The 27,839-nt window shown below is 34.4% G+C and overlaps 1 protein-coding gene across 3 annotated transcripts in view; it reads left to right on the plus strand.

The window, feature by feature from the left end:
* ELP4 (elongator acetyltransferase complex subunit 4) overlaps positions 1-27,839 on the plus strand; it is a 194,590-nt gene that overhangs the window by 47,539 nt on the left and 119,212 nt on the right. For all 3 annotated transcript variants that reach the window (XM_037126657.2, XM_053672937.1, XM_053672936.1), the window contains exons 5-7: positions 3,059-3,198; positions 15,526-15,610; positions 19,694-19,882. In XM_037126657.2, coding sequence (XP_036982552.2) covers positions 3,059-3,198; positions 15,526-15,610; positions 19,694-19,882 — 414 coding nt within the window. The remainder of the gene's footprint in view (positions 1-3,058; positions 3,199-15,525; positions 15,611-19,693; positions 19,883-27,839) is intronic.

Below are 27,839 nucleotides of genomic sequence, written 5' to 3' on the forward strand. Positions count from 1 at the left end.
TGCTTTACAACTTGCAGAAAAGTCACTGCCAGTGTTGCATCAGAGTCTCACAGCAGCCCAGTGAAACAGTTTTCAGCTCTAATTCTGGAGCTTGAACTGAGGCTCAGAGTGGTTTAGTAACCATTTGGGTTCTTGCTTTCTGTTTTGCCACACCGAGAAATAAGAAACGGTACCAATCATAGGAAATGTCTTGTTTAGATTGTTTATTTGTGGTGCAGCTTTTCTCTCAGTTTTGTTTCTTTCTGACCTAGTGGAGGTGGAGGATTGTCTCTCCCCATCAGAGTTTGTTTATTTACCAGAGTAAATTTTTACTGAATCGTAATTAACTCTCTTCCACAGTCAACAAATGAATGGGTAGTTGATGAATGTGACATAGTTTTCATAATGTAAAGCTAAAGCAAGATGTTCTTATTAAACTGAGTAAACTGACTGGTTATCAATGCCTAATTTTTTAATGTATCTTTTTTTGTGTGTAGAGTTGAGTTTTTCATGTATTTATTATTATTACATTTAAAGCATTTAGTTATCCCTTTCAGAGAAATATTTAAGTCTTTGTTTATAATTCTAGGCCTCAAAAGATTTCATATCATTTCAAAAATCTGATTATATGTTAATGCTAGTCTCTTGGCTAGAAAAACTTATAAAATTGTTTTTTTCTTGAAGAGTATATTTAGTTTTCATTTTTTATTGAAGGATTAAATTTTTTATCACTAATAAAATTTTCAGTGTCTTGTCAGTATGTTCGTTTCTTATCTTATTTTCTAAAAAATTCATGAAAATTGCAATAAAAACTTCCAAATATATTTTTCATTTTAATTAATTAAATGTGTTCTATATATAAACTGTCACAGCATGAAATCAGTTTTTTGCCTTGATTCATTCTAAATCTGAGATTTCTATCACATTAATATTAAAAATTAGAAACATTAATAGGGACCGGCAGCTTTAAAAGCATACTTTACTTCTTGACAAGTTAGCATATTTCTCTGAGTGCACAGGACTTGAAGAACCTTCAGTTCACTAATAAATTTATTAACTCAAACTTAAAAGAAGTGAAAAGTCTCTCTTTCTTTCACTCTCCCCATGGCCAGCCTGCTAAAATAGATTATTCATGCTTATTTGATTCAGGTAGGCTTTTGCAAGCTTCCCTACTAGGCCTGGGAATGTGGTACATTGAGGCCTTTTCAGAGGCTTCTGACATAGACCAAGCTTTTATTGCATGGTGTTTTATTATTACCAAATCCTAGTCTCCACCCAGTTTGTAGGCTCTCTGCTTATTCTTTTGAATCAGGAAAGGTTATCACCTACCTTAATCCATGCAGCAGTATGGATTAAGGACACCAGTGTGCCCCAGGATTCTCAAAGAGGATCCTGGAAACTTCTTGTTTCTTCTTTTTTTGCTGTCTTTACTAAATTCTATTGGGCCTTAGAGGGATTTGCATCTGAAATGGGCAACCTGGTGTTTTTCTCAATGAAGACATCAGATCAAAGTTCAGTTAGTCAAGGCCTTTCTAAAACATTAAGGGGGCCTGGACTTACACAATAAAAAGATGAGCTCTAGCAGAGATTGCAGTAAAAACATTCTGAACTATAATCCGGATAAAGAATAGATTATAGGCCAAAGAACAGACCTTGTTTAAATTGCTTTAGACTAATAACTTTACATTTTAAATTTTTATACCCTGTTTTTAAGAAACAGACTTTAACATCATATAATTTACTAGCCAGTATTCTCATGGTAAACAGATGAATCATCTTTTGGGAACCATACTTCTGTATATTGAAAAGATTAAATTAAGCCAATTAATAGGTCTTTCATTAATGAAAATTAAGGAGTACCTTATGGAGAGATGAGCAATCATTTTATTTAGCAAATAAATATTAAAGCCACAGACTGACTCTGAGACTAATGTTTCTACTAGGCTTAAACGTTTTTTAGCCTCTGTTACTGTATAATTTGATGTTTACAGGCATTTAATTTAAGAATAGGAATCCTTAAAGTCTTTAAAATGCAAATATCTAGTCTGAGCAAATGTATATTTCTAATCTAAATTACAGAGTTGTTAATTCCTTAGTAAAATATGTTAAGATCCTATTGTGTATGATTCTTCAATTTCTGCAGAGGCCCCCTGGTTTGTTGAATGTTCCAAAACTGGTCAGTTTTGTAGCATTCAGGACAGTTGAAATCATGTAAATTTAGATCAGAGATTTCATTAGAAACTAATGCCAGGTGGAACCTGTTACTAGCTCAACTTTGGATAGAGGTGTATATATTTCTCTTGTGCTGAAAGGAAGAAATCAGCCCAGAGTTCCTTCAAAGCAATATAAGAATAATGTGACATTACTATGATTTTGCTATCCAATGTAAATAAATTCAGCATCAGTAGTCATTAGAGTTTCTTAAGAGAAAACTAATGTGTTGGTGGAATTGTCAGTGATTATGCCAGATTTCTGATTTATCTATGGCAGCTCACATATATTCCCCCCGCTTTATGTTGAGCTTCATTCCCAGCTGGAGGACCCTAGTGCATTTTATACTGTAAGCTTAGTATTGTTTGTAAGTAATGTTGAATATACATACAAACTGTCTGGGGAGAATTTAGTTTCAAAGCGATGCTCAGTTTACTGTAATTAAATAGCTAGTTTCTTTTGGGCCCCTCACCATGAATTAATTCGGCTTAAGTTTTCATTGATTCTTAGCTACTACATATTTGTCCTTAAAGCCTGGAGTTTAAAAAAATAATTAAGACATGTATATTAATTTTTTTAAATTTAAGAAGGTATACAGATTCATTAAAAAACTAAAGAGGTATTAAATTTTTATCAAATTTAGAGAACCACTGGGAGTAAAGAAACATGGGAGAGGAAAAGGTTGATTTCTAAGTACATAGATTAAAATAATGAAGTTGTTGTATATGCTTCTTTGAAATTTAATGCTGATCAGCTTTTTCTTATTTGCATTAAAATGCATAAATAGATCAGCATTTTTCTGAGTGCAGGACAGATAAATTGTATTTTTAAATATATTTTAAATAACAAATATGGGTTTTATTAATAGGCTGGACCAGTATCATCTTCAAGATTTGGCCACTATTATGATGCATCAAAAAAAATACCACAAGAACTACTTAAGGCTTCAACATGGCATGGATTTTTTCTTCCAGAAAAAGTACCTTCAAGTGTTAACATAGAACCCTGGTAAGTTCATGACCCAGTTTTGATTTCAAAGGTTGATAGAATACATTTTTACTACATTCTTTGACAGAATGCATATCAAAAGTACATCTCCTAATAATAGATATTAGAATCTACATAATATGTAACTTTAATTGTGCATATTTGTGCATGTGTTTTTTATTATCTCATTATACAGTGGGGGGGAAGTAGGTTTACAGTTCATATGGAAAAATGATCCAATAATTAGTAAATAATAATACAAAAATAAACTTGCTTTTACATACTCACAACTGTTCTCACCCTGTAAACCAAGTGCTCTCACCCTGTACACACAGTTTACTTTTTCTGGCTTTGTAACTGTTGGGCAGGCTGTTACCCCTTAATTTGCAACTTAAAAAGGCTGGACACCAAATTGCAATACCTGCTGTTTTTATTTTCAAGAAAATGTGAAACACTTCTGAATCAGAGTCTCTCAGTTATAAATGCAAATAGATGCCCAAATATTACTTATTAATAACAATAGCAGCAAAATAGTATAAAGTAATGTTATTGTTCCATGTTTTGCAATAAATGCTGTTTCAGAAATTAAACACGTGCATGTTTTCCAATATTTTATTTATTATGGTTTCTGTTTCCAGTAATGCTGTAAATAAAACAATCTGTTCTTTTAGAGATGACTTAAGAGAACTAAGGGTTTGAGTTTTACAGAGAAGAGTTTTAGGTATTAAACCAGTGCTACTAATTTAAGGCAAAACTGTGTAAACTACAGTATTGGACACTGAATAATTTATTAAAAAGTTACGAATATTTAATTTTATTTTTAATGCAGTTGAATCAAGGGAAAGTAGTCCACAGAATCTGTTATCACCTCTATTTTCTTTTGCCCTGTAAAACCATTATTTGCAAAGTGAAACCAGTTTATTAAGTGGAAATTTAACAGACAGGAAGTTGTGAACTGAAATGACTAAAAACTCTATCATCTCTTTCCCAGAAATATTACATAAGAATTTAGTAAAGACTGTCCTATTTATTTTTATTAAATCTGTTTGAAAAAGAAATTCTGCACCAGAAATTCTGGTGTTCTCTAGCCTGTTGACAGGGGACTGCTGTGTGTCAGTCACTGTAATATATACTTCACCTTCGTTATCTGTCCTATAAAATAAATATTCCCATTTTCCAGAGGAAGATACTGAAATTCACTGAAGAGATTTTTATCTGAGGCTCAGCAGCTTCAGAAGATTTTCATGTCCTTCACCTTTACCTGCCTGTGTCGTAGAGCACAGAGTGCTGGCAAAGAAATTTATAAAAATCTGGGTTTTAATACTGAGCTTGTCCTACTGTTAACTTTGGGCAGATCCTGTAAATTCAGTGAAAATCAGTATCTTTCTGTGAAAAATTGAGGTCTGGAGGAATACCATTTATTCTACCTACATCACCAATTTTTTTTGTTAAGTTTGAATGATAAAATTGATTTTACTAGTGCCTAGTTTTTGTTATTCAGTGAAACAGACAAAAATATATACAGGCCTGGGAAGGTCAAAGTAACTTTCCCAGGCCCTGGCTGGTGTGGCTCAGTGGATTGGTTGGGTGCAGGCCTGCGAACCAAAGGGTTGCCAGTTCGATTCCCAGTTCGGACACATACCTGGGTTGCGGGGGGGGAGAGGGAGGGGGGAGGGTGGGGGATCGGGAGGGTGGGGGCAGGGGTGCACAAGAGGCAACCACACATTGATGTTTCTCCATTCTCCACTCTTTAAAATAAATAAATAAATAAAATCTTTTAAAAATCACCAAAAAATTACTTTTCCATGATTTCATACATAGTAAATGGTGGGACCCAGACCCAAAGTCAGTTCTTTTTGACTCAGAAACCTTTCTTAGCAATAATGCTATACTACCTCCATTCATGAACTATTTAGGAGAAATAAAAAATGTAAAATGTACATTAAGTATGATTTAGGTCAATAAAAAATAACATGATGATACTTTGTAATTAAATATACGTATATATTAAGTATAAAGCTTTTTCTAAGCCAGAAAGTACAAGGTTTTTGTTCATTCATTGGACAACTAAAGGGTGGAGGAATTAACACTTGTCAAAAACCTGCTCTGTGTTAGGAACTGTTCCAGGCATTTGATCATAGAGTAACTAATTCTCCCAACAGCCTTCCAAGAAAAATTATATTGTCCCAGAGTTTTAGGACATTTGAAGTCAGAGACATTAAGTAGCTTTCCCATCACTGACTGACTCTCAGTGCCTGAGCTGACACCCAAACCCAAGTCTCCTGAACCTCCACCCTTTCCTGAGCGAGGCGGCCCCTGTTCACTGCAAGTGGGCCGAGAGTGAAGCGGGCACCGGAAAAAACAACACCTGGATCAGCTGCGAGAGCACAGTCTCCTACAGTCTCTAAAATACAGTTTTCAGAATCTTTTTTGAAAACTCACATTTTTACACACAGGAGAATTTATAGATTTTAATTATCAAGGCAGTATTTCATTTCATAATGGTTAACCAATAATTCATTTATTTCATATTAAACTTAAATGCTTAATTAAATGTAATTAAACTTTAAACATGTAATTAAATTAATTTTGAAAATGGGTACTTTATCATGTGAAATTTATTTTAATTTATGAAAAGCGTGTGCTCATCTCACTAAAATGAACCTTACTGGTTCATTTATAAAATAATAAAGCTTAGCCTTACAGTTGTCTGTACTTCTCCTGTAATTAAAACAAGAGGACATAGCTGTATCCTACTATCATATGTGAGGATATAACATATAATTCTGTAATTTCTAAAGGGACTGTTGAAACATGTAGAGGTTTATTATTTTTTTACAGTAAGAAAAACTGAAGGTCATTTAAAATTTGGATTAACTAGTTTTAAATTATTGGTACATTAGACTATAGAACATTTTCATTCATACAGTGTAACCTGTCAAATTAAAGCGTGGGTATAAAAACCTGAGATGTATCACAAGAACAATAATGTTATCCAGTTGATTTTGTTTTGATACTTTACTGTCATAAATTAGATAATCTGAGTCACAAAATAATGATACAAAAATAAACTTTGAGAATAATTCTGTAGTCAGATTTTTTAAATTAGACATTGTTTTGAATTAAGCTTTACTAACAAGTGTACCCAAACACTCTTCTGTTTTCTTATAAGGTTCCTCGTTCTTCAACACATGATAGTGCCTCAACTTTCTTATTTACTAATGAATCTACCGACATAGTTCTTAACCTACTGTTACAGACTGTGTTGGTGTGCCCCAAAGCCAGATGTTCTAATCCTCAGTGTAATGGTATTTAGACCGGTGGGGGTGGGGGGGGTGTTTGGGAGGTCATTAGGGTTAGATGAGGTCACGAGGGTGGAGCCCAAGGCTCTGTGTCTTTCAGAAAGAGTAAGAAACACTGAGCTCATACTTTCCTCTTGGGGTCACATCCAGGAAGGGCCATGTGACCACGCAGTGAGAAGGTGGCCATCTGTAGCCAACAGGGAGAGCCCTCACTGGACACTAACCCCACTAGTGTCTTGATCTTGAACTTAGTCTCCAGAGCTGAAATAAAATAAATACCCGTTGTGTAAGCCACCCAATCTGTGTTATTTTGTTACGGAAGTCCAAGCTGAGTAATATACTGACTATACTGTAAAATACCACTTTTTTTTTATTATAGATATGTCAGGTCTTGAATATTGAGTTTATATGCAGTTTGTAGTAAATAGAATAAATTTATTTTGGTATATTTCTTTGAAATTCAAGATTTTATTTTGGCATTTATCCTAACAATAGCTAGTAGTGTCTTACATTAGCTAAAAGTTTTGTGTTAAGTTGAATGAACTGAGTTCTGAGACAACCAGTTATCTTTCCAAGAAAAAAAAAATCAGTGGAAAGAGGCCACATGTAATACTCAAGATTTTAGAAGTCATTTCATTTTTCTTCTGCCAAGTTTCCTTACCAGCTTAAATGGAACCTCGTTATAAGCCTTTTGTAGTAATATTTTCCTATTGAAGTCATAGTTATACTCCCCTGCTTTCCCGCTTAACTTTTGTTCTTACTTCTGTCAGAACACAGTGCATTGTGCTATAATTATCTGGCTTGTCTACAACCGCTTCTTCCCTCTCAAGCATTGGAAATCCTGGAGGAAAGAGTTATGCTTTCTTTATCTATTTATTTCCTGAATCTAGGACACAAGTGTTGAGTTGAGTGTTAGTGAATTAGTAGACCAATGCACAAAGTATGGTAATAACTCTGAGTAACTATATATAGCCTTGCTCTTAGTATAATGATCTAGTGGCATAAACCCAGTAACTGAAACATAGCCACATAAGAGTATATTTTATTTCAACAATACATATCCCTTAGATCAAGAAGCAGAGAACCACACTATATTGAGAAATTACCAGTAGAAAATTAACTCATAAGAAAGGAATTTAGGAAGAATTTTGTAGTTGAGACTAAAAGTTTAGAACAAAAGTCATGAAGTTATAGAAATAAACTATAAACAACTTCATTAAAAGAATACAGTGAGTGATGTACTGACACTAATGTCTGGAAAGGCATTAGTGGGGGAAAGGCAAGACGTCAGTGTAAGGAGGAATTTGACCTGTCTGCTTACCTGCAGGTGGTATAATTAAAGTACAAAGATAATATCTGGACATTTATAGAGAGAACTAATAAATATCCTTAACCTTTTCTAACATGAATTCAGATGTTAATTTCAGTTCCAAAAACAAATCCATGATAAGTGGTCAGATAAGCCCATGAAAGACTGACAACTAAATCCCCTGATTGGACTATCTAAAAGACTCATAGCATACTTAGTATTTGAAAGGCTGGAGAGAAATGCCAAAATTAAACACAAATTATTATAGTTATAGTCCTGTTTACATGTGTTAATTAATAAAAAATACTCTTGTTTTCAGAATGAAAAAACATTTTTATCAGCATACTTCCCACCCACAGCAGTTTTCCTCAGTAAGCGGTGGAAGGGCCGGCACAGAGATGCCGGAGGGATGTGCGTCATGCTGTTAGCCATGTTCACCTCCAAGTGCTGAATTTTGGATGTCTTTTTCTATTCTTCACATGTTTTATGTGTTTGAATTTTTATGATGAACAAACATGTTATTGTTAAATAGGATAATTTACTTGTTTGTAGGAATTATACCCAAATTATTAAGAAGTAATGGGTCATCATGTCAATAACTTATTGATAGAACACGGAAAAAAAGTTTTTGTTCTATATTTACAACTTTTTTTGTAAGTTTGATATTGTTTAAAATTTTTTTCAATAGAGGACTTCCACCAAGAGGGAGGCATAGGTGGAAACACTTTACCTTCTCGCACAACCAAATCTAAAAACAACAAAGTTTTAGCAACAATAAACGCAGCCAAACCACAGAAAATTGAACAATACGGGAATCCGACAACAACGAACCCTTCAGCCAGATCAGCGAGAGGGGTAGAGCCAGCAGCGGAGTGAGGTTGGGCAAAAAAGATCCCCTGAGCCAGGCACGCAGGCAGCCAAGGGCAGATCCCAGGTGTGGGGTAGCTACGGGCAGACTCAGTAAAGGCGCAGAGAGGCTGGCTGACCGCGGTTGCACATTTGCATGCAGATAAACCAGCGAAGGAGCAAGCAGTGAGACAGACCTCGCAGGCCCCAGCAGCAGGAAGCAACAGAGGGGACCGCTATTTTCCCTCTTTGACCCTGCCCCCACATACAGGGTGACAACCCAGTGACCTGGGTGGCCCCGCCCTGGTGAACACCTAAGGCTCCACTCCTCATACTTACCAGGCGCAAACAAACCAAAACAGGGCTCAAGAAGAACTTAGAGCCCCAGAGCCAATAAACCTAAGCGAACAAGAAATTGCCAACCTATCAGAGGCACAGTTCAAAACACTGGTGATCAGGGTACTCACAGAACTGGTTGATTTTAGCCACAAATTAGAGGAACATATGAAGACTAAACTAATTGAAATGAAGGGAACTGCACAGGAAAGCAGTAGTGATGGGAAGGAAACTGGACACAAATCAAGGGAGCGGACCAGAAGGAAGAAAAAAATGACCAAACAGAAAAATATGAAGAAACAAGAATTCAAAAAAATGAGGAGAGGCTAAGGAACCTCCAGGACATCTTTAAACATTCCAACATCCAAATTATAGGGGTACCAGAAGGGGAAGAGGAACAGTCACGAGTGGAAAACTTATTTGAACAAATAATAAAGGAGAACTTCCCCAGTATGACAAAGGAAATAGACTTCCAGGAAATCCAGGAAGCTCAGAGAGTCCCAAAGAAGTTGGACCCAAGAAGGAACACACCAAGGCACATCATCATTACATTAGCCAAGATTCAAATGAAGGAGAGAATCCTAGAAGCAGCAAGAGATAAGGGGACAGTCACCTACAAAGGAGTTCCCATCAGACTGTGAGCAGATTTCTCAAAACCTAACAGGCAAGAAGGGGCTAGAAAGAAGGATTCCAAGTCATGAAAACCAAAGACCTACATCCAAGATTGCTCTATCCAGCAAAGCTTTCATTTAGAATGGAAGGACAGATAAGTGTTCCTCAGATAAGATCAAGTTCAAGGAGTTCATCAACACCAAGCCATTATTACATGAAATGTTAAAGGGACTTATCTAAGAAAGAGAAGATAAAAAATGTGAACAGTGAAAGGACAGCAAAGTCACAGTTATTAAGAACCACACCTAAATCAAAAGCAAACTAAGAGGACAGCTAGATCAGGAACGAACCATAGAAATGAAGAACCACATGAACAGTTAGCAACAGGGGAGTGGGAGAAGGAGAAGGGGGGAGAAGGTACAGAAAATAAGTAGCATAGACAGTAGGTAGAAAATAGGGGGGAGGGTAAGAATAGTAGGGGAAATATAGAATCTAAAAAACTTGAGACACGTGGTCATAAACTAAAGGGGGGAATGGTGGGGGAGAGGTGCTCAGGGTGGAGGGGAATGAAGGGGGGAAATAGAACAACCGTAATGGCATAATCAATAAAATAAAAATATATAAACCCATGCATATATATTAATATCTTATACCATTTTTAAATGGTAAGAACAAGTTACCTCTGTCCGGAGAGCCTCCCCCCCCCCAAACCCGTTCTCTCCTCTCTCCTTCCCTTCCCCTCTAAAGATAAATAAATAAAATATAAAAAAAAAAAAAAAAAGAATAGACTCCATTAAAAAAAAAAAAAAAAAGAACAAGTTGAGTACCCTAATACAAAATAGGCTAACGGTCAACAGCATGTTCTCAAAAGAAGATAAATAGCTAATAAGCCTCACTAATAGTCAAAGAAATGTAAACAAAAGCCAGAGAGATGGCAGTTTTCAAGTACCCAGTACTGAAAACGATAATGCTGCGAGTTAAAGATGACACGGAGAAACGCAGCCTCTCGTGTTGTTATCCGTTAGAGGGCACGTGTGAGAGCAGCTCCAGGAGGATGGACGTCGGAGTGCACACTGTTACCATTTTGCCATCATGCCAGTTTCAGGAGTTTATCATAAAGAAATAGTAACACTAGAATGAGCACCATATCTGTCAGAAAATCCGGAAAAAACTAACAGTTGTCAGTATAGATTAGTTAAATAAATTATATTGCATCTAAAAATGAAATACCTTGCTTGCAAAGTAAAAGGATTCAAAAAAGTATGAAAATAATATAACATATATAATATAACGTGTAATGTGCAAGATATTTGTGGAGAATAATGATTTTTCATGAAAGAGCACAACCTCTCTCAATAGTATTCTTGTCAGACAGTGAATTGCTGAGCCTATGCATGCAGTTAAGCATCAAAAAGAAAAAAATCAATAAATGACAGCCTTCAGGGTAATAGTAATGTAATTCTTAACTTGAAAATTACTTGTGAATAGACTTCACAGTCTTTATAGTCACATGCAAAATATATGCTAATATAACTGTAGCTCAGCAAACTATTTTACACAATTAGTTGAAACATTTGATACTATGACTATAGTGTTATAGCTCACTGTTGTAGGTGTATACCTGAAATATATGTGTAATTAGATTTTTGGCAATACAAACCATATTTTCTCAATAATTTACATAATAATGTCAAAATGCTTCATCTTCACTTTAAATTAATCTTAATTGGTAGTGATAATTGTTTTTCTTCCTAAGTGTTTCTATCAAATAGTTAAATCAATATTTAAATGCACCAGAAGTTCTAATTTTTTAAAACAGCAATGAATCATTTTAATGAGAAGAATTATTCCTAAAAAAGAAAAAGAAACGTCATTCTTGAACCATGTAATTTTAGGTCAAACTGGACAACAGATATTATCCAGTGCAAATCATTCTGCATACAAATGAAAAAAATTTGAAGCCCAAAATAGGAAAATTAGAGAATTTGCTTCATATCTCATGTTTAGCTAGAGCTGTTGTTATAGTTAGAACTATAGGTAGAATCTTCAGCATACTGTTCACTGTGCTGTTCTGGTATCTTTTATATATTTATAAATCTACACTTTTTAACATTAAATTTTCTTCATAAATCATGCACCAAGTTAGAAACAAGTGAATATCTTATCAGTACAACTAAGAGAAATACTTTCCTAAAACTCTACACCAGAATACTTTATTTGACTACCTTTAATGGAGCCCTGTTCAGACCCTGTCTCAGCCACCTATGTATTGGAACGCACAAACTTTTCCTTGAATTTAGATCTCATTCTGAGGCTTTCTTTACCTTACTGTAGCCAAAGGGCCAGGAACTTGAAGTGAGAACTTGAGTTTTGAGTGTCACTTAATTGTCGTATAACCTTGGGCAAATCACTTAGCTTCTAATGGGTCTTAATTTTCTCAATCATAATATGGAACTAATGACTATACTAAGCTCTTAAGGACACTGTAGTGATCAAATGTTGTGACTGACACAGAAAGTTTTGAGTATTTATTATGTACCAGACATTTTACTAATCAATAAAATTAAAATTGAAATCACGTAGTTTTGTTAGAAACAAACTGAGCTTATTATTATTATCCAAGTAAAACATATCACTCAAATTGTTAATTTTATATACACATGATTTTATTTTTGTAGTTTACCTTTTCACAAACAAAATCTTATCTCCTATTACCCAAGCTTTTTTGTCATTGGCACATTTATTCTTTGATCACATTAAGATGTGTATCTCTTTTGTTTATTGTTTGAGAACCTGAAACATAATTACCTATTATCTACTTGATTTCTTTCCTGGATATACTACAACTGATTCATTTTCTTACAGCAGGTTTTTAAAAATCTTCCTTAATGAGATTGAATGACAATTACTTTTTACAAGAAAACCAGTGCCATTTGTTGATACACATTAAAGTTCTCTGATGCAAAATGTCTATTAGACTACAAGCTGATATTGATAGGCACAAAAATTTTTTTCTGTCAACTCTTTAAAAAATACTAAACTTGCCCTGGCTGGTGTGGCTCAGTTGACTGGAGCATCTTCCCACATACCAAAAAGTTGCTGGTTCGATTCCTGGTCAGGGCACATAGGTAGGCATCCAGTTGATTTTTCTCTTTCACATCAATGTTTCTCTCTCTCCCTCTCTCCCTTCCTCTTTTCCTCCTTTTCTTGCTTCCTCAGGTGAGGATAAAAAAATGAAAGTTAAGCTTAGTCATCAATATAGATGTACATTTGTGTCATTGGGTTCCTCTTTCCATGTTGTATATTAATACAAAAAAATAAATGGTAACACAAACAGACACATGAATAACGAACATGGAACAGTGTTTTTAACTTATGAAAATTTTTAATGCTTGACATTTACAGGTTAAAATTAAATTTCTAATATTTATTTTCATATTTCGGTACTGTTATAGTTTTAAAGATATTGTAGAATCTCAAGATAGATCATTTTACTATAAAATTTGTTAAAAACTATGAAAATCATTAAAGAATATACATGATTTGAAATGTAGTGCCTTTGGAACATATTGTAAATACTTTGATAACCTTACCTTTGTTAAAGGTCTGGAAACATAAGGAAGCCAGGGTCATACTTGTAACTAGGTGTCTTTCTTGCCAATTTCTGTTTAATGAGTTACTAGACTGCTGAACAGCAACAACAAAAGACAACATCCTCAAAATCAAAGGGGTTTAATAAAAAAAAATTTAGAAAACAACAGGCGATATTTTCACCCAAACAATATACTATTAAATGAGCTTGCTGACAAAGAAATATGTTTCATGGAGATTAACAACACTTAATATTTTTAACATCAAGATCATATAAAATGATTCAGTTTTAAATGATTCGATTTTATGTGTACAAAAATGAATATCCTCAACTTGTATGTCTAAATATATTGATTTTTCCCCATTTTATTTTGTTACCCTGTATTTATTTTCCTAAAAACCTTACTTTGGAGAAATGCATTTTATTACTTAAAAAGTTCTAAGCATTGTTGGTTACATTATTTATGTCAGTATTTAATAGGGAAAGAGACTAAGATGTATTGGCATTATGTCCATTTTTTATTCTCATATCAAAAGAAACCCTTTTTCTTTGAAGGGAATCCTAGATCTACTTACAGTTAACAGAGAGTAAGATGTAAGATAAATAACAAATCGTGTTGGTTGGATAACGGGTGGCAATTAAAACACTGAAATGTAAATTATGTATGTGGTATTTAATAATGTGCCTTCACAAAGCAGTTTTATTGCCAAGTACTTAAGACAGATTTTATTATTGAACAATTTGGGGCAGAGGGGAAATGCTGTAAAATTTTTTCATGTGTGTGAAGTAATAATTTTCTTAGGTAGGTTCATTATTGGTGGCTTAGGGTACACTGAAAATATTCTTGGTCCACCCTCCTTTAACCCATAGTGCCATTCATCAAATGGTTGCCTGGAGTTCATTTCAAAATCTGGGACCCTGGAGCAGATCTCACCCCCTGTGCAAAGCTAATTGACTCAGATAGGAATTAAATCCGCTGTGTTCGAGCAGCAACTCTGTGTTGGGAAAGGTGAGCAGTCGAGCTACCCAGGACAAATATGTGTGAAGAGATGAAATAATCTCATCATTGTCCATTGTTTATAGATACATTTTCTCATGGAAGTAGAAAAATGTGTCCATGTAATTCATTGTATTTTTCACTGAAAGTGGAGAAATAACTATATGAGAAATAACTGTACTGCCAAATCCTTCCATTGGAGCCATATTTGTTTTTTGAAGAACAGGATTCTTTTGTTTTGTTTGTTTTGTTTGTTTTTGTTATGTAACTATTTTGGGACTGTGTGAATGTTCAATAACACTTTTACAGAGGTATGCATATATTTTTGCTGAACCACCTGCCATTGACTTTGCACACTAAGCAGTCTGCTACATTTACTGGCTTTTATGTTCCGTAATGTTGCATGTATGCTTCAAAGTGTATTTCATTCTTACTTTAGGGCATTTTTTTCTGCTTATGTGATCACTTTATCTAGAATCACAGTAAAGCAGATACTTTGGTATTTTTAAGGTCACCTACATCATTTTCAACATTTGGCACTTTAAAGTTAATGAATTAGCTATTCTCCAAAACCTTATAGTCATGACACTTAATGTTCAGCCATCGCACACAGGTTGTCCATTATGAAGAATCTTAAATTCAGTTAATGTTAAAGCAGATTTTCTTCACTCTTACTAAATTTTCTTTGAAACATTTTATAGCATTTGCAAAGTATTTTAAAATAATTTATTTTACATCGTTTAAAAATGATCTAGAGCAAAACAGTTTATTTTAGATCATTTTATTAAATGTATACATTCATTTTATTGTCTTTTCACAAATGAAGTGGAGTTTACACTCACTTGTCTTTATTTCTGTTAATTCAGGTTTTTGAATGAATATTATTTTAGCAGTTTGTTCTAAGAAAGTTAAAACTTTGATGGAGGATGAGCTCAGGTGATCAGCCCATTTATTCAGGTATACATGGCATAGCAGTTCATTAACCATGTGTTAATTATCTATGATTACTCCTGAAAAGCTGTAGTGGCTTCATCTTTTAAGTTGCTTCATGAAATCACTAATTTTCATGGAGGTAACTAAGCTTGACATAATTAAGTCATCTCAGTCTCCACAGATTTTTGTCTTCCCATGAAGTCAAGATCACTGAGCGAGTTAATATAAGGCATTGTATCTTGTTCCCTGGATGTATTGATCTTATTTTTTATAATTATTTATATTATTTTGGCTCATTTCATTATATTTAAATAACCCCGTGAATGTGTACCTTTTAATTATTTACTGACTGTTTTAGCTTACATTTGTATTTCCCCTGTAATCAGCCCATTTATGTATTTGAACCACTTCTTACCAACAGTTCTCTGACCCATGGCTACATAGAGCTGCTTCAGTTTATCCAGAAAATCATTTATGAGGAAGGATTTGATGGATCCAATCCCCAGGTACTGAGTAACTTCAAAGCCTTTATAATCATGTATGTAATGTTGTTTTCAAGCTCTCTAGGGGTACAGGCAGAAGGTCTTAGAATAATCAACAATGAACAAGCTATTTTCTAGACAGAGAAGATACAAATAAGCAGAGCACAGGCAGCCTTAGTGTGACTATGAATGTATATCTAGAATTTTAGCTGTGTCCTCAGTGAATGCACATGAGATGTACATGTACACTGTGAACATGAATTACTTTAAAAATATGTATTTATAACACCTGAAATTAAGAAGTAGCCACATGTTGAAAATTACTTTTAAATGAGCCAGTCTTACATTTTTCTGTCTAAATTTTTATACTTCTATCATTCAGACCTTAATTTCTAATTACCTTATGAGTAAGAATTAATTATTTTAAGATTTTATTTTTATTACAGTATGTTTGGAGTTGCCTCAGTGAATAAAAGTATATTTTTATTCACCGTGTTAAAATACTTTATAACTTAACTCTTTTTCTGTAGCTCAATTTTTAAAAATGTCTCCAAATTACCACTATTAAACTTGTTCTGGTTAGTTTAACTTAAACAGAATGAGGGAAATTTTGTTTCTAGCTACCGTACCTCTCAGAAATCCTCCTCAGTGATTTTAATTGCTGTTGCTGCTAAAATGTTTGCATTTCATTTGTATTAGTTTAGCAGAATTATTTCCCAAGCACTGTTATTTTTATCGAAGGACACAAAGAAGTCTAAAGTCTTATTTTCCCATTATCAATTACATTTGCTCTTCATTCATCGATTGTAAAAGTATTATTATAAACTTTACTGATATATTTAACCCTTTGTCCATGGCAAAATAAACATTTTGTAAATTTGTCTTGATCACCAGTTTACTAGCAGGTTGAAAATGCTTCTGTGTGTCTGGTGAAGCACATTCATTTACGGCTGGTGTTTCGTGTGACCGTTTGTGTGAAGGCCCTTGGTACACAAATGTAGTACAGTTTCGTCCTGCTCGTTGTCACTCCGTTTTTTTTTTATCTCAGCCAAGATTTATGGGCATGTGTCTTCCCTTTGGTGGCAGTGCCCGTCTGGAGAGGTAAATTGGTCCCTGACAGACACCTCTCCCCACACGCGGTGGTAACCATGGAAACGGGCATGTCGGAACAGATCCTGCCATACACTGTGCAGAGCTGCTGCTCTTGCAGGACGATGGCACATCTAAGAGCAAGAAACTTCAAAAGAAAAAAATAAGCAACAGCAAAAGGATACATACTTACATGTAAACGTACCTGTATATATACTCACATATATATGTACTCGCCACACATACATTCAGACAGCCCTTAATAAGAAAGCTGTTACTAAAATGGAATGAAAGGTTTGTTTTCCTAGTTGTTTATTGGAGTATGGAAAATATCCCACTTTCAATAAACAGCATTTTATTTTGCGAGTGTTTATTTTGTGAGATAACAAATTGTACCTGGTTCCACTCTCTGAACCAGAAGTTCTATAACTATTGACTTTCATAAAGATTGAATGAGTTGGAGATAGACATTTCCATGGTTAATACCAAGAAGGCTAAATTTTTTAACTAAATAAAAATATACCAATAAGTTATTGTAATAGTACATTTCCGATTTTGTTGGAACTCAGATATCGTTAATGAATCTCCATATTGTTAAGTTATAGATTGTATCATTTACTAAATTTCCAAGTGTATACATCTGTCTCGGGAACAGGAAGTTCGAGAAGTCACAGCATGAGTCTCTCAGTCACTACATAAAAAAATATTTCTTAGTCAAAATAATATTCTGATACTGAATGTCTCAAAACACACAGGAAGTTTGTAATTCAGCCTTTCTGTTTACCACTTATTGTCATATTTTTTTTAAAATGTGTCTCTCTTTTCTGAAAGTATTATCTCAGTTATATTGTGATGTGCTATGCTCCTACTCACTTAAATATCTTATCTCTCATAAATCGTTTGGCTCAATATTTTCATTCTTTCTATTTGCATTTATCAGTTTATCTGTCAAAGTCACGAATCTCCTGTAGTCGGTTATTCTCCTGATTGACTTCATGTTAGCAGGTACTTTTTGATACAACAGGGATAGGTATTGATGGCTCCGGGTTAAAAATATGGCCAACCTTTAGTTTGTCGAAATGTTGAGAGGAGAAACAATGGGAAGCTGCCCCCCTCTACCTCCAGGTTTCATTCTAACACCACAGTTTTTTCTTAGGGTAAGGCTCTGTCTTATTCCAGACTGCTCTTTCTCTTGGGAGCCTAAGTTAAGCTATAGTTCATAAGTTTCAGGATAAAAAATGAACCTTTTTATTTAATGCTCACCCAAGAGTGAGAACACAATTAATTTTAGAAAGAGAGAGGGAGGAGGAGTATCGATGTGAGCATCACTCAGTTGCTTCCCACGGGACCTGACGGGGATTGAACCCACGACCGTTTTAGTGCACGGGTGTGGTTCCGACCAACCGAGCTGCCCAGCCAGGATGGAAAACAAACCTTCATTGTGCCACTTGACTTAAATTCAGAGTTTCTAAGTGTTACAGAAAAAGGAATAAATAACATCATATTTCACAGATATGTTCCACAAATTCACCAGAAACTTATTTATAATTCCAACATATACTCCGGTACATCTTATTACTTCATTTCACTCAAGGAGTGCAGAAATAAAGAGAAAACTGTTCTGACCCATCTAGGATCATAACATACGGTATCTTAGGTGCTTGTCTATCATAACCTTCCTGGGACGAGAAGAGGAAAATCAGACCAGCTGCCTCAGTAGTGTTATCGTGCCTGTGCTTCTTGGAGTCAAGGAGATTTTTCAACTGTGCTTAGATTAAGTTACTGTCTCTGTTATCTCATTCTTGAGTTTTCTCCAGGACGTTGTGTCACTTCACACGTTTGAAGGATGATGTGGTCTCACAGAGCAATGTTCTGTTCTTTGTATTGTAGAGATGAGAAAACTGAGGACTGAGTAACGTGTGTATCTGATCCTGAACTGCGGGTCTGTTTGGTCCCTGTTGCAGACCATGCGTCTCCCTCTTACTCATTTTACTAACTACTGCCCCCTAGGTTTTCCTCGCCTAATATTTCAGTGTTCTATTCATTTTCCCTACTTTTCTTTGTCAATAAATTCTCCTTGAAAAGGAAATATACAAATTCAGGTTTTATCTGTAATATCAAAGAGATAGATGTGTTGGGCAGGAAATAATTGGATAATAAATTGTATTTGTGGTATTTTATAGCAATAGCAAGGGATATATTTGAGGGTCTGGTTTCATCAGAGTTCACACTCTCAAGCAGCACATCTTCTGAGTCTTTGCTTTAAGAGAGAAATCTCCTTTTTCCCATCAGAATCATAGTAATGATTTCCCAATCATTTCCAAGTGCCAGGTTTTGCTGAGCTCTTCTTCCGTTGCCCAGAGTTTTTGCTGGATTGCTCACGAAAGCATCTACAAAACATTTGTTCAGTTAGAATAACCCAAACAGTAGAATTTATTATAAATACATCTATTGGCAAACACTTTCTGACCGTCATGCTAGGTTTTATGTAATGGTTTTAAATGTTCTTTTTCCTAAGTAGTATCGGTCACTATAATTATGACCTTAATATCAGTAGCATTTTTAAACTTCAAAAAAAGTCAATCAGTGCACATGATAAAATTAAATGAGGAATATTGAGCAATTTGTCATTTATTAAAGGACTTACAGAATTTTGTAATACTAAAAATGGTTTATAAGCACTCTAGTTTAGATTTTCTTTATTATCTCTGATTTGCTATATATTTGAACTGCCTCCAAAAGATTCTTAGAATAGTCACTGTTAAAAGTTAGAAACAGTTAAAAGCTTGAGGCCCATGATGCACTTCAAAAATCTAAAGAGTAAAAGAAAAAAAAACTATTGTAATCTAGAAGATTTTCCTTATGTTGCCTTATTATTGATAGTACATAATACTTTTTACCGTATCTATATCACCTCCTTGATTTGCGATAAAGAAAATGAAGAGAGAGCAAACGTGAAAGAGGCATCCTTTGGTTAACAAAACTTAACGTATTTACCTCTCCTCCACTTTCCTCTAGAAAAAACAGAAGAACATTTTGAGAATAGGAATCCAGAGCCTTGGCTCGCCTCTGTGGGGAGATGACGTTTGCTGCACGGAGCACTGTGCCAGCAGTCACAGCCTCACAAAATTCCTCTACATTCTCCGCGGTCTTCTGCGAACCTCGCTTTCAGCCTGTATCATCACTATGCCAACACACCTCATCCAGGTAAGCACTGTCCAAAACCACTTTCCCCTCATTAGTGATGCATAGTGAAGAGCAAAATATAAATGCTTTAGGGGTCTAATAAATTATTTTCACAAGTCCCATAGATAAAAGGGATTTCAGGTGCTGAAAACAGCAGAGCAGCAAGCTATCTTTCAGTGTAGATTATTAAGTCCTTGTGTGTTTGTGGTTTTTAATATACAGTGAATATGTGGTCAGTCCATCTTTACTAATTTTTTTCTTTGCTTTCTTGTGAACTTGATAGTTTCATCGTGATGTGGGGTTAATTTTGGTTGTGATATCTTTTAATTAATCCTAAAGTACTCTAAACATAGGTCTTAAAGAGATAACTGTAGGCCTGTGTGCATAGCAGCATTCTTTGCAATAGCTAAAATGTGGAGACAAACTAAGTATTTGTCATGATGGACGAGCAAAATGTGGCATATATTGCAATGGAATATTACTCATCCTTAAAAGGGAAGGAAATTCTGACATATGCTACAACATGGATAAATCTCAAGTTCCTCGTTCTAAGAGAAATGAGTCTGTCGCAAGAAGATACTGTGATTCCATTAATATGAGGTACTTCGAGTAGTCAGACTCTTAGACAGGAGGTAGCATGGTGGTTGTCAGGGATTGGAGGAAGGAGGGGATGGAGTGTTATTATTTGATGGATACAGAGTTTCAATTTCACAAAACAAAAAGAGCTCTGGAAATGGCTGGTAATGATAACAGCCTATTATGAATATATCTAATACTAATGAACAGTATACTTAAAAATGGATAAATTTTTATAATAAGATAAATGGTAAATTTTGTTATTTTAATGCACATACTAAAACACTCTGATTTGAATTGACTTACTTTTATAACAGAAGTTTTGAGTTTTGGTTTGCCTGCCTTCTCTAGGAAATAGCAATAATACCAGTACTGACAGCAGCTCAAGACATTGAAAGATCATTCCTTGGTCATTTGGAAATTATTGCTTCACTGAGTTATGCAAATCTTCCAAAAATTTACCCAATATAAAAAATCAATTTAATATCATCAACATCCACAGTGTTGTATGTGTCATGAGATTATTTTTATTATTAATTCATTTTCTGTTATAAGAACATACAATTTCTTTATCTTTTCACTTACCAATGGACATTTGAGTGTTTCTAGATTGATACTATTATGAATAAGTCTGCTGTGACCATTCATGTAGAAGTCTTTGTGTGGATATATATTTTTTTGTTCCTCTGAGAATCACATCTTCAACATTTTTATTTTTGGTCTTTTTTATTTTAGCCATCGTAGTCTGTGTGAAATGTTATGACTGTGGTAATTTGCATTTCCTGCATAACTAATATTGTTGACCATTTTTCCATGTGTTTGTTGGCTATTTGTCTCTCTTTTGTCTTAGTCTTTTGGCCATTTTCATTTTAGTCATCTCATTATCAAGTTTTAATAATCCTTATACATATTAGGTACAGTTTTGCAATATTTTTCTGCTAGTTTGTCATTTGTCTTAATATCTTTGAAGAGCTAAAGTTTTTAATCTTGATGAAGGTTAATTTATTTATTTCTTTAATGGTTAGTGGTTCCTCTTCCCCATTTCTCCCATCCTACTAGACTTTGCACTTGAGCAACCATTTTCCTGTTTTTTCTTTCTAAAACATTTATAGTTTTATCTTTTCAAATGGATATTGTATTCTGATTTGAATTTTTACACTTCAGTTTGTGTTCTCAAACAGTTTTTGGCTTGTTAGTTAACATCCTAATTAAATGTTAACTCATTTTATATTCACTAGTTCTCTTTCTATTAGCAGCACTATCTACCAAAGCACTGATCTTATAGTCTGCCTTAACATGTGATTTCATATAATTTTAATATATCATAGTCTCTGCAAAGCCAGAGCCACATGTTTATAATTCTCCTTTTTTACCTAGTTTAGGATTATGATAATTATATATTATTAAATGCAATAAAGTACAAAAAATCCTAGCTCAGTATTTAGGCCTTTTCTTTCTTTTTCTCTTTTATTGTTGTTCAATTACAGTTGTCCCCCCATTACATTTCCTCCCATTATTCTTCTCCACCTTATCTACTCCCCACCTTCCACTTTCAGTTCTCCACCTTCATTGTCTTTGTCCATGGGTCCTTTATTCATGTTCCTTGACTTAACCTTTCCCCTTCTTTCCTCTGTTATCTTCCCCCTCCCCTCTGATCACTGTCAGTCTGTTCTTTATTTCCATGTCTCTGGTTCTATCTTGCTCGCTTGTTTGTTTTGTTGATTAGATTCCACTTACAGGTGAGATTATATGGTATTTGTCTTTCACCGCCTGGCTTATTTCACTTAACATACCACTCTCCAGTTCCATCCATGCTGTCACAAAGGGTAGGAGTTCCTTCCTCTTTTTTCCTGCTGCATAGTATTCCATTGTGTAAATGTAACACAATTTTTTGATCTGCTCATTTACCGATGGGGACTTAAGCTGTTTCCAGTACTTGGCTATTGTAAATTGTGCTGCTATGAACATTGGGGTGCACAGGTTCTTTTGGATTGGTGTTTCAGGGTTCTTAGTGTATAATCCCAGCAGTGGAATTGCTAGGTAAAAAGTAGATCTTTTCTATATGTTGAAAAAATGTTAAAAGAATATTGATTCTTACTTGGAAAATTATTTCTACTACTTGATTGTTAACACTCCTTGAAACTTTATTTAAATTTATATGATTTTAGTATATTTGTTCTAATATTCCCAAACCCTGTCTACAAATGGCAAGTTTATTAAATTGTCATTTATTTACATTAATTATATACAGTATATATAGTATATTTCAAGTCCTATGACTGAAAGTTCAGCATAAATAACAAATGAATTTCTATTAGCCACTCCATGGCTAATAGAATTTATTTATAATAGTCATAAGAGTTTTTGTTAAGGGCTTTTCACAGGTTGTGCTTTGAACCCAACTTATTATAATGAACTTAAAATCACACAAATATTATAGGGAAACTTTTTTCTCTAATCATCTTAGACATTGTACACATACTTATATTGTTTAGTTGTTTATGATAAATCATTATAAAGTTAATGTTTTGATAATAGATTGGTCAGATTTAATGAGCCTCTTGATTATCATGATGAATAAACCTCAAACAGACCTGTAGAAAATACTGGCACTCATATACTGCTGCAACTATGCTCTTACTACAAATATCTGGTAGACACATGCCAAGTACTATACAAATTACATCCTCGAATCCTCATCACAGCCCTTACCTCTGTTTTCACAAGGCCACACAGCTAATAAGTGGCAGGGCCAGTCATGTTCAAACTCTGTCTTTCACTGACCCCACCGTCTTCACTGTTAGGTGATATAGTTTCCCTAATCATCACAAAAATCTCTGCAAGATAGATTTGATGCCAATGGCAAAGACGATTAAAAGGAAGTGATTCTCTAAAGTCGCACATCTCTTACACATGTAAAGCTAGCATCAAACGCAGTTCTGTTTAACTCCTTCTCTGTCACACTGCATCCTTATGTGTCTTGAATTATTAATTACCTGTGATGGCTGTAACTTCCATTAGAAAGAAAGTTCTAGGCCAACATTGCTATTATTCAGCATTTTTAAAAAGTAAAATTATCATTGCAAGTCTTTGGCAACTTAGTCCATGTAAAAGATTAAGCAATTCTAGATAAGGGAGGAAAAAAAGAAGGGAGCCTATTTCCTTATGTGTAATTGCAAGCAAAGAAAAACACTTATATATGTAAATATTTATGTATTCCAAAGAGACCTATGCAAAAAATGGGGGAAGAAAAATTTTTCAAAAGTCATTTTAGTGGTGATCATTTTTATTACTTAGTGAAGAGACTCCAAACCGACTGTGAATGTTTTTGATAAACATTCTCCAGCCTCTCTGTAAGGGCTCAGCAGTAAAACTATCAAATGACCTTAAGTCATCCTATCTTACCACCGATTATATAATTATTGAAATGGTAATTGGTTTTCTGAATATTAATATTTAAATGTTGGTACTTATATATATTTATCTATTTAAATATCTGGAAGAGATATACAGTAATATCTCAGTACTTGTTGGCTTCAGAACTTGTCAAACCCTGTACTTGTTGTATTTTGATGGGAAAAAAAATGTTTCAGCACCCCACACTTGCTCTGGGTTCATTGCACTTGCTAGAACTTATATGAGCCACGACACTAACCTGAGAAAAAATGCTTCATCCCTTGTCACTTGCTTGGTATTTGGTACTCATCGGTTTCGATGCTCGTTATGAGTTCCAGATTGAATTACTGACACGCACCACTGTAGTTTAAATCTTTGCTTTTGAAAACTCTGGTGAAGATACTACCTTGAAATGGAAATAGGAAGACATAAGGTCAGACTTCGATGATTGCCACTTCCCTAGACGATTTTGCCTTGTTATCATACAGCAGTCTTCTGACTTGAACATCAGCTGAGCTATAAAAGACAAATAAATTATTTCTTTGCTCTTTGAACATGACACCTGACCATATATTTGTTTTCATATCAAAATATTTAGGAAAAAATAAAAGCCTTAATAGTTTTCATAAACAAGTCATGATATAAATAGGGAATAAACCTGTTAATAACTCTGACAGACTGGCAAGGAAGATCACAATGCTTAGGCTAAGGAAGGAGACTAAGAACTGGAAGCAGTATGTGTACAAAGTTAATCAAAGACATATGAACACACAGAACCAGGGGACTGAGCTTATTTAATAAAATCTTACATAGTGATTTCTATGGGCCAGTTGCAGTCCCAAGATCTTTTCATATATTAACTCATTTAGTCCTCGCAATAACCCTATGTGGTTGATGCTCTCATTATCTTCATTTTACAGATAAGGAAATAAGGGACAAAATATTGAGTTGAATGGCAAGATTTAGACCTAAGCAGTCCTTCTTTAATTACCATACTTTTAACCACTGTGCTATGTTACTTACTCAGTGGTAGCAGTAAAATAGGGTCAGAGTGAAGAAACAGACTGTATACATAGTAACATTCATCGGATTCAGTGACAGAAGGAGCCTGGGCTTTTGGAGGCAGATAGACCCAATTAGTTATATGGGCTTAATCAGGTCTTGACTTTCTCAGCCTCAGCTTTTCCATCTGTAAAAATGGGGCAAAGAATATCCAATAGAGAGGATTATCAATAACAAGTGCTGACACAGTCTGGCACATATACTAACAATGGTCATTTTCACTATTATTACTTGAACAAACATCCAAAATCGAGAATTTGTACCAAGATCAGGCTACAAAAAAATAAAGTGAACAAGACCATCAAAGCAATAGAAATCTTCAGCTTTCTGCCTCTCTTTATGAAAAACACAGGGTCTTCTCAGGTTAGGTCTGAGACAGAGCGGGAGGCATGGATGACGTCCGATGGCCATGTAAATCTTAGTAACAGCATACACCTGGTTGCTTGTATGATGACTCTTTTTAACATCGTACATCAGCTTCCTCTCCACTGTAACCAGGGCCATCCCTGCAGACTCTAAGATGGGGTTTAAATGGTGATCGATTGTCTAAGGTCCCTTAGCTTATTCATTCAACAGATATTTACTGCAGGCTCTGTTCTCAGCACCCAAGGGAATATAGTCATGAACAAGACAAGCAAAGTCTGTCTCTCTGGGGAGCTTTTTCAACAGTGTAGAGATAGCTTGGATGGAGCAGAAAATTAGTATATATAGGTATCTGCACACTTGCGCTTAGAATTTGATAGCGAAGTGGTTTCTAGCAGAAAATAGAAATGTAGTTTGATATTCTCAGAAATTTTGTCATATAGTTAAACACCCATACATAATAGAATTGTGATACTTTTATTTGAATATGTTATATAAAGTAACACTAGATTGAAAGTTAAATGAAATAGCTATGTTTCTTAGACTGGTAAAACAGCCCATCAGCATTCTTACTTTAGTTATTAGCATCCTGTCAGACTTGTACAGTAATGATTAGTTGCCCTTTATTGTACTTTTGGCACGCTTCCCATGTTTCATTTTATTGTAGGAAAGGAACACATAGTTAAGAAAATTGCAAAGAGGATAAAAAGTTAGAATAGGGAAAGCAATGACATAGATTCAAAGCTGGCTTTAACTTATTGTTATCAGAATTTCACAAGTGGAATGCAAAAGAATTATTTTTAAATTCACACTTGGAATTTTTTGTGTTCTGCCTCACAACTTTGAACGTGAAACTTTTTATTTTCTTTGGATTAAAGATTATCCCCATAACAGCAAAGGAAAAAATAACAAGCATATGTTGAAACAAATGTATAAAAATTAATCCTAAATATCTGCTAAGAAAGAAAACATCAACATTATTCATCAGATATATATGTCTTAAAAATGTATATAACCCTAAACAATTTTCCCTGTAGAGTCATAGTATTATTCATATTGTCTCATTCTAGAATATAGTATTAGAATCTGCCCGAAGACTTTGTATTGAAAATGTGTGTGGAAGTGGCTAAGTTAAATACAGACTTTGTTACATGCTGAACTGTGTAGCAAAGTGTCGTTGGAAGGAGCAGAACTATGGACGGCTCCCCCATATTCCAGCATCACTCAGTTCCCAGATCCCTGCTGTGTAGTTGTTCCACTCGCCAAGAGTCTGTTAAAGAGCCCCCAAGAGCATGCGTACAGCCCTCCATGTTAATAGTTAATTGGTGAGGATGGCAAGATGAGAGGACAGCCGAACATGTGGTCTCTCAGACTCAAGCAGTAGACAGACCTTTAGCTATAATAACAGCAGCTGCTCACATTCTCACAACTCAACTGTTCAAAACTCCGTTGTCAAGCAAAGGTTGTCGTGAATGGGGGGAGGTGGGGAGGAAAGGTTACTTCTCAGACAAATAACTACAACCTAGCTCAAAACTCTTGCTACATATTATCTTTTGTGTGAGAATATTATTTCAACTTTTTAAAACTTAAATATAAATTTCTGTACTAAAGGTTGTGATATTTCATTCTGTTGCTTTTTCCCCATTCGCTTTTAGAAACAGAAATGTTTGTGTACCTTTCGAAACTTCTTAAAATCTTTTTCATTTTTCAGTTGCAGTTGATATACAATACTATGTTAGTTTCAGATGTACAACATAGTGATTAGACATTTGTATGATTTACAGAGTGATACAGGGTATTATGCTAAGTGAAATAAGTCAGACAGAGAAAAACAAAAATACCTTCAAAATTTTTGATGAGATTTTTTACAGAGTGATAAATTTGAAGCAGTTACAATAGGGTACTGTTTGATATCTGCATCTAGCAAGATATTAAACTATTTATTTGGTCTTATAAATAAATAGGCACTAGCTTACTATTAGTAAAATTTGTCATCCACCTCCAAATTTTAGAAGCATTTTGTGCTTTTTAAATTAATTTTATTTTTTAATTCACAATGACCATGTGTGCTTGGGGGGGGGGGGTGATGACTAACATTACTTTTGGAAATGAAAACTTAGTTTAATGCCTTATTGTGATTTTTATTGGCAAGGTAATAAAAAATAAATGTCCCTTTGCTTATGCATTTTGTTTACACAATCTGTGACAGGTTGTTCTTGGTTTGTATCTTTTACTAGTTACAAGTACTCTTACTTGCAAATGTCAGAAAATATTGAAGCTCTTAGAATTAGGGTTAAAAAAGGGAAAGCTTTTTAAAATACTTTTCTCATAGTTTTCCTTTCATTAAGAATATTTACTGTTCGTTGTTGCTAATCTATTCTAATTCTCATAATATACACTTTTAAGAAATTTTAAACATAATCTATTAAATTTGTCCTTAACTATAATAATACAGGATTGAAACCTTCTTTGACATTATTAATAATAAAATATGAAATAATCTTTTCTCCTTCTAGAATAATTCAAAGTATTGCCAGCATTTAATGTATTTGCTTATGGAACATTACTTGATAGACTATTT

The sequence above is a fragment of the Artibeus jamaicensis genome, unplaced genomic scaffold, assembly GCF_021234435.1.
Source record: "Artibeus jamaicensis isolate MK-2021 breed Jamaican fruit bat unplaced genomic scaffold, CSHL_Jam_final contig_797, whole genome shotgun sequence".
In the NCBI taxonomy this organism is placed as follows: domain Eukaryota; kingdom Metazoa; phylum Chordata; class Mammalia; order Chiroptera; family Phyllostomidae; genus Artibeus; species Artibeus jamaicensis.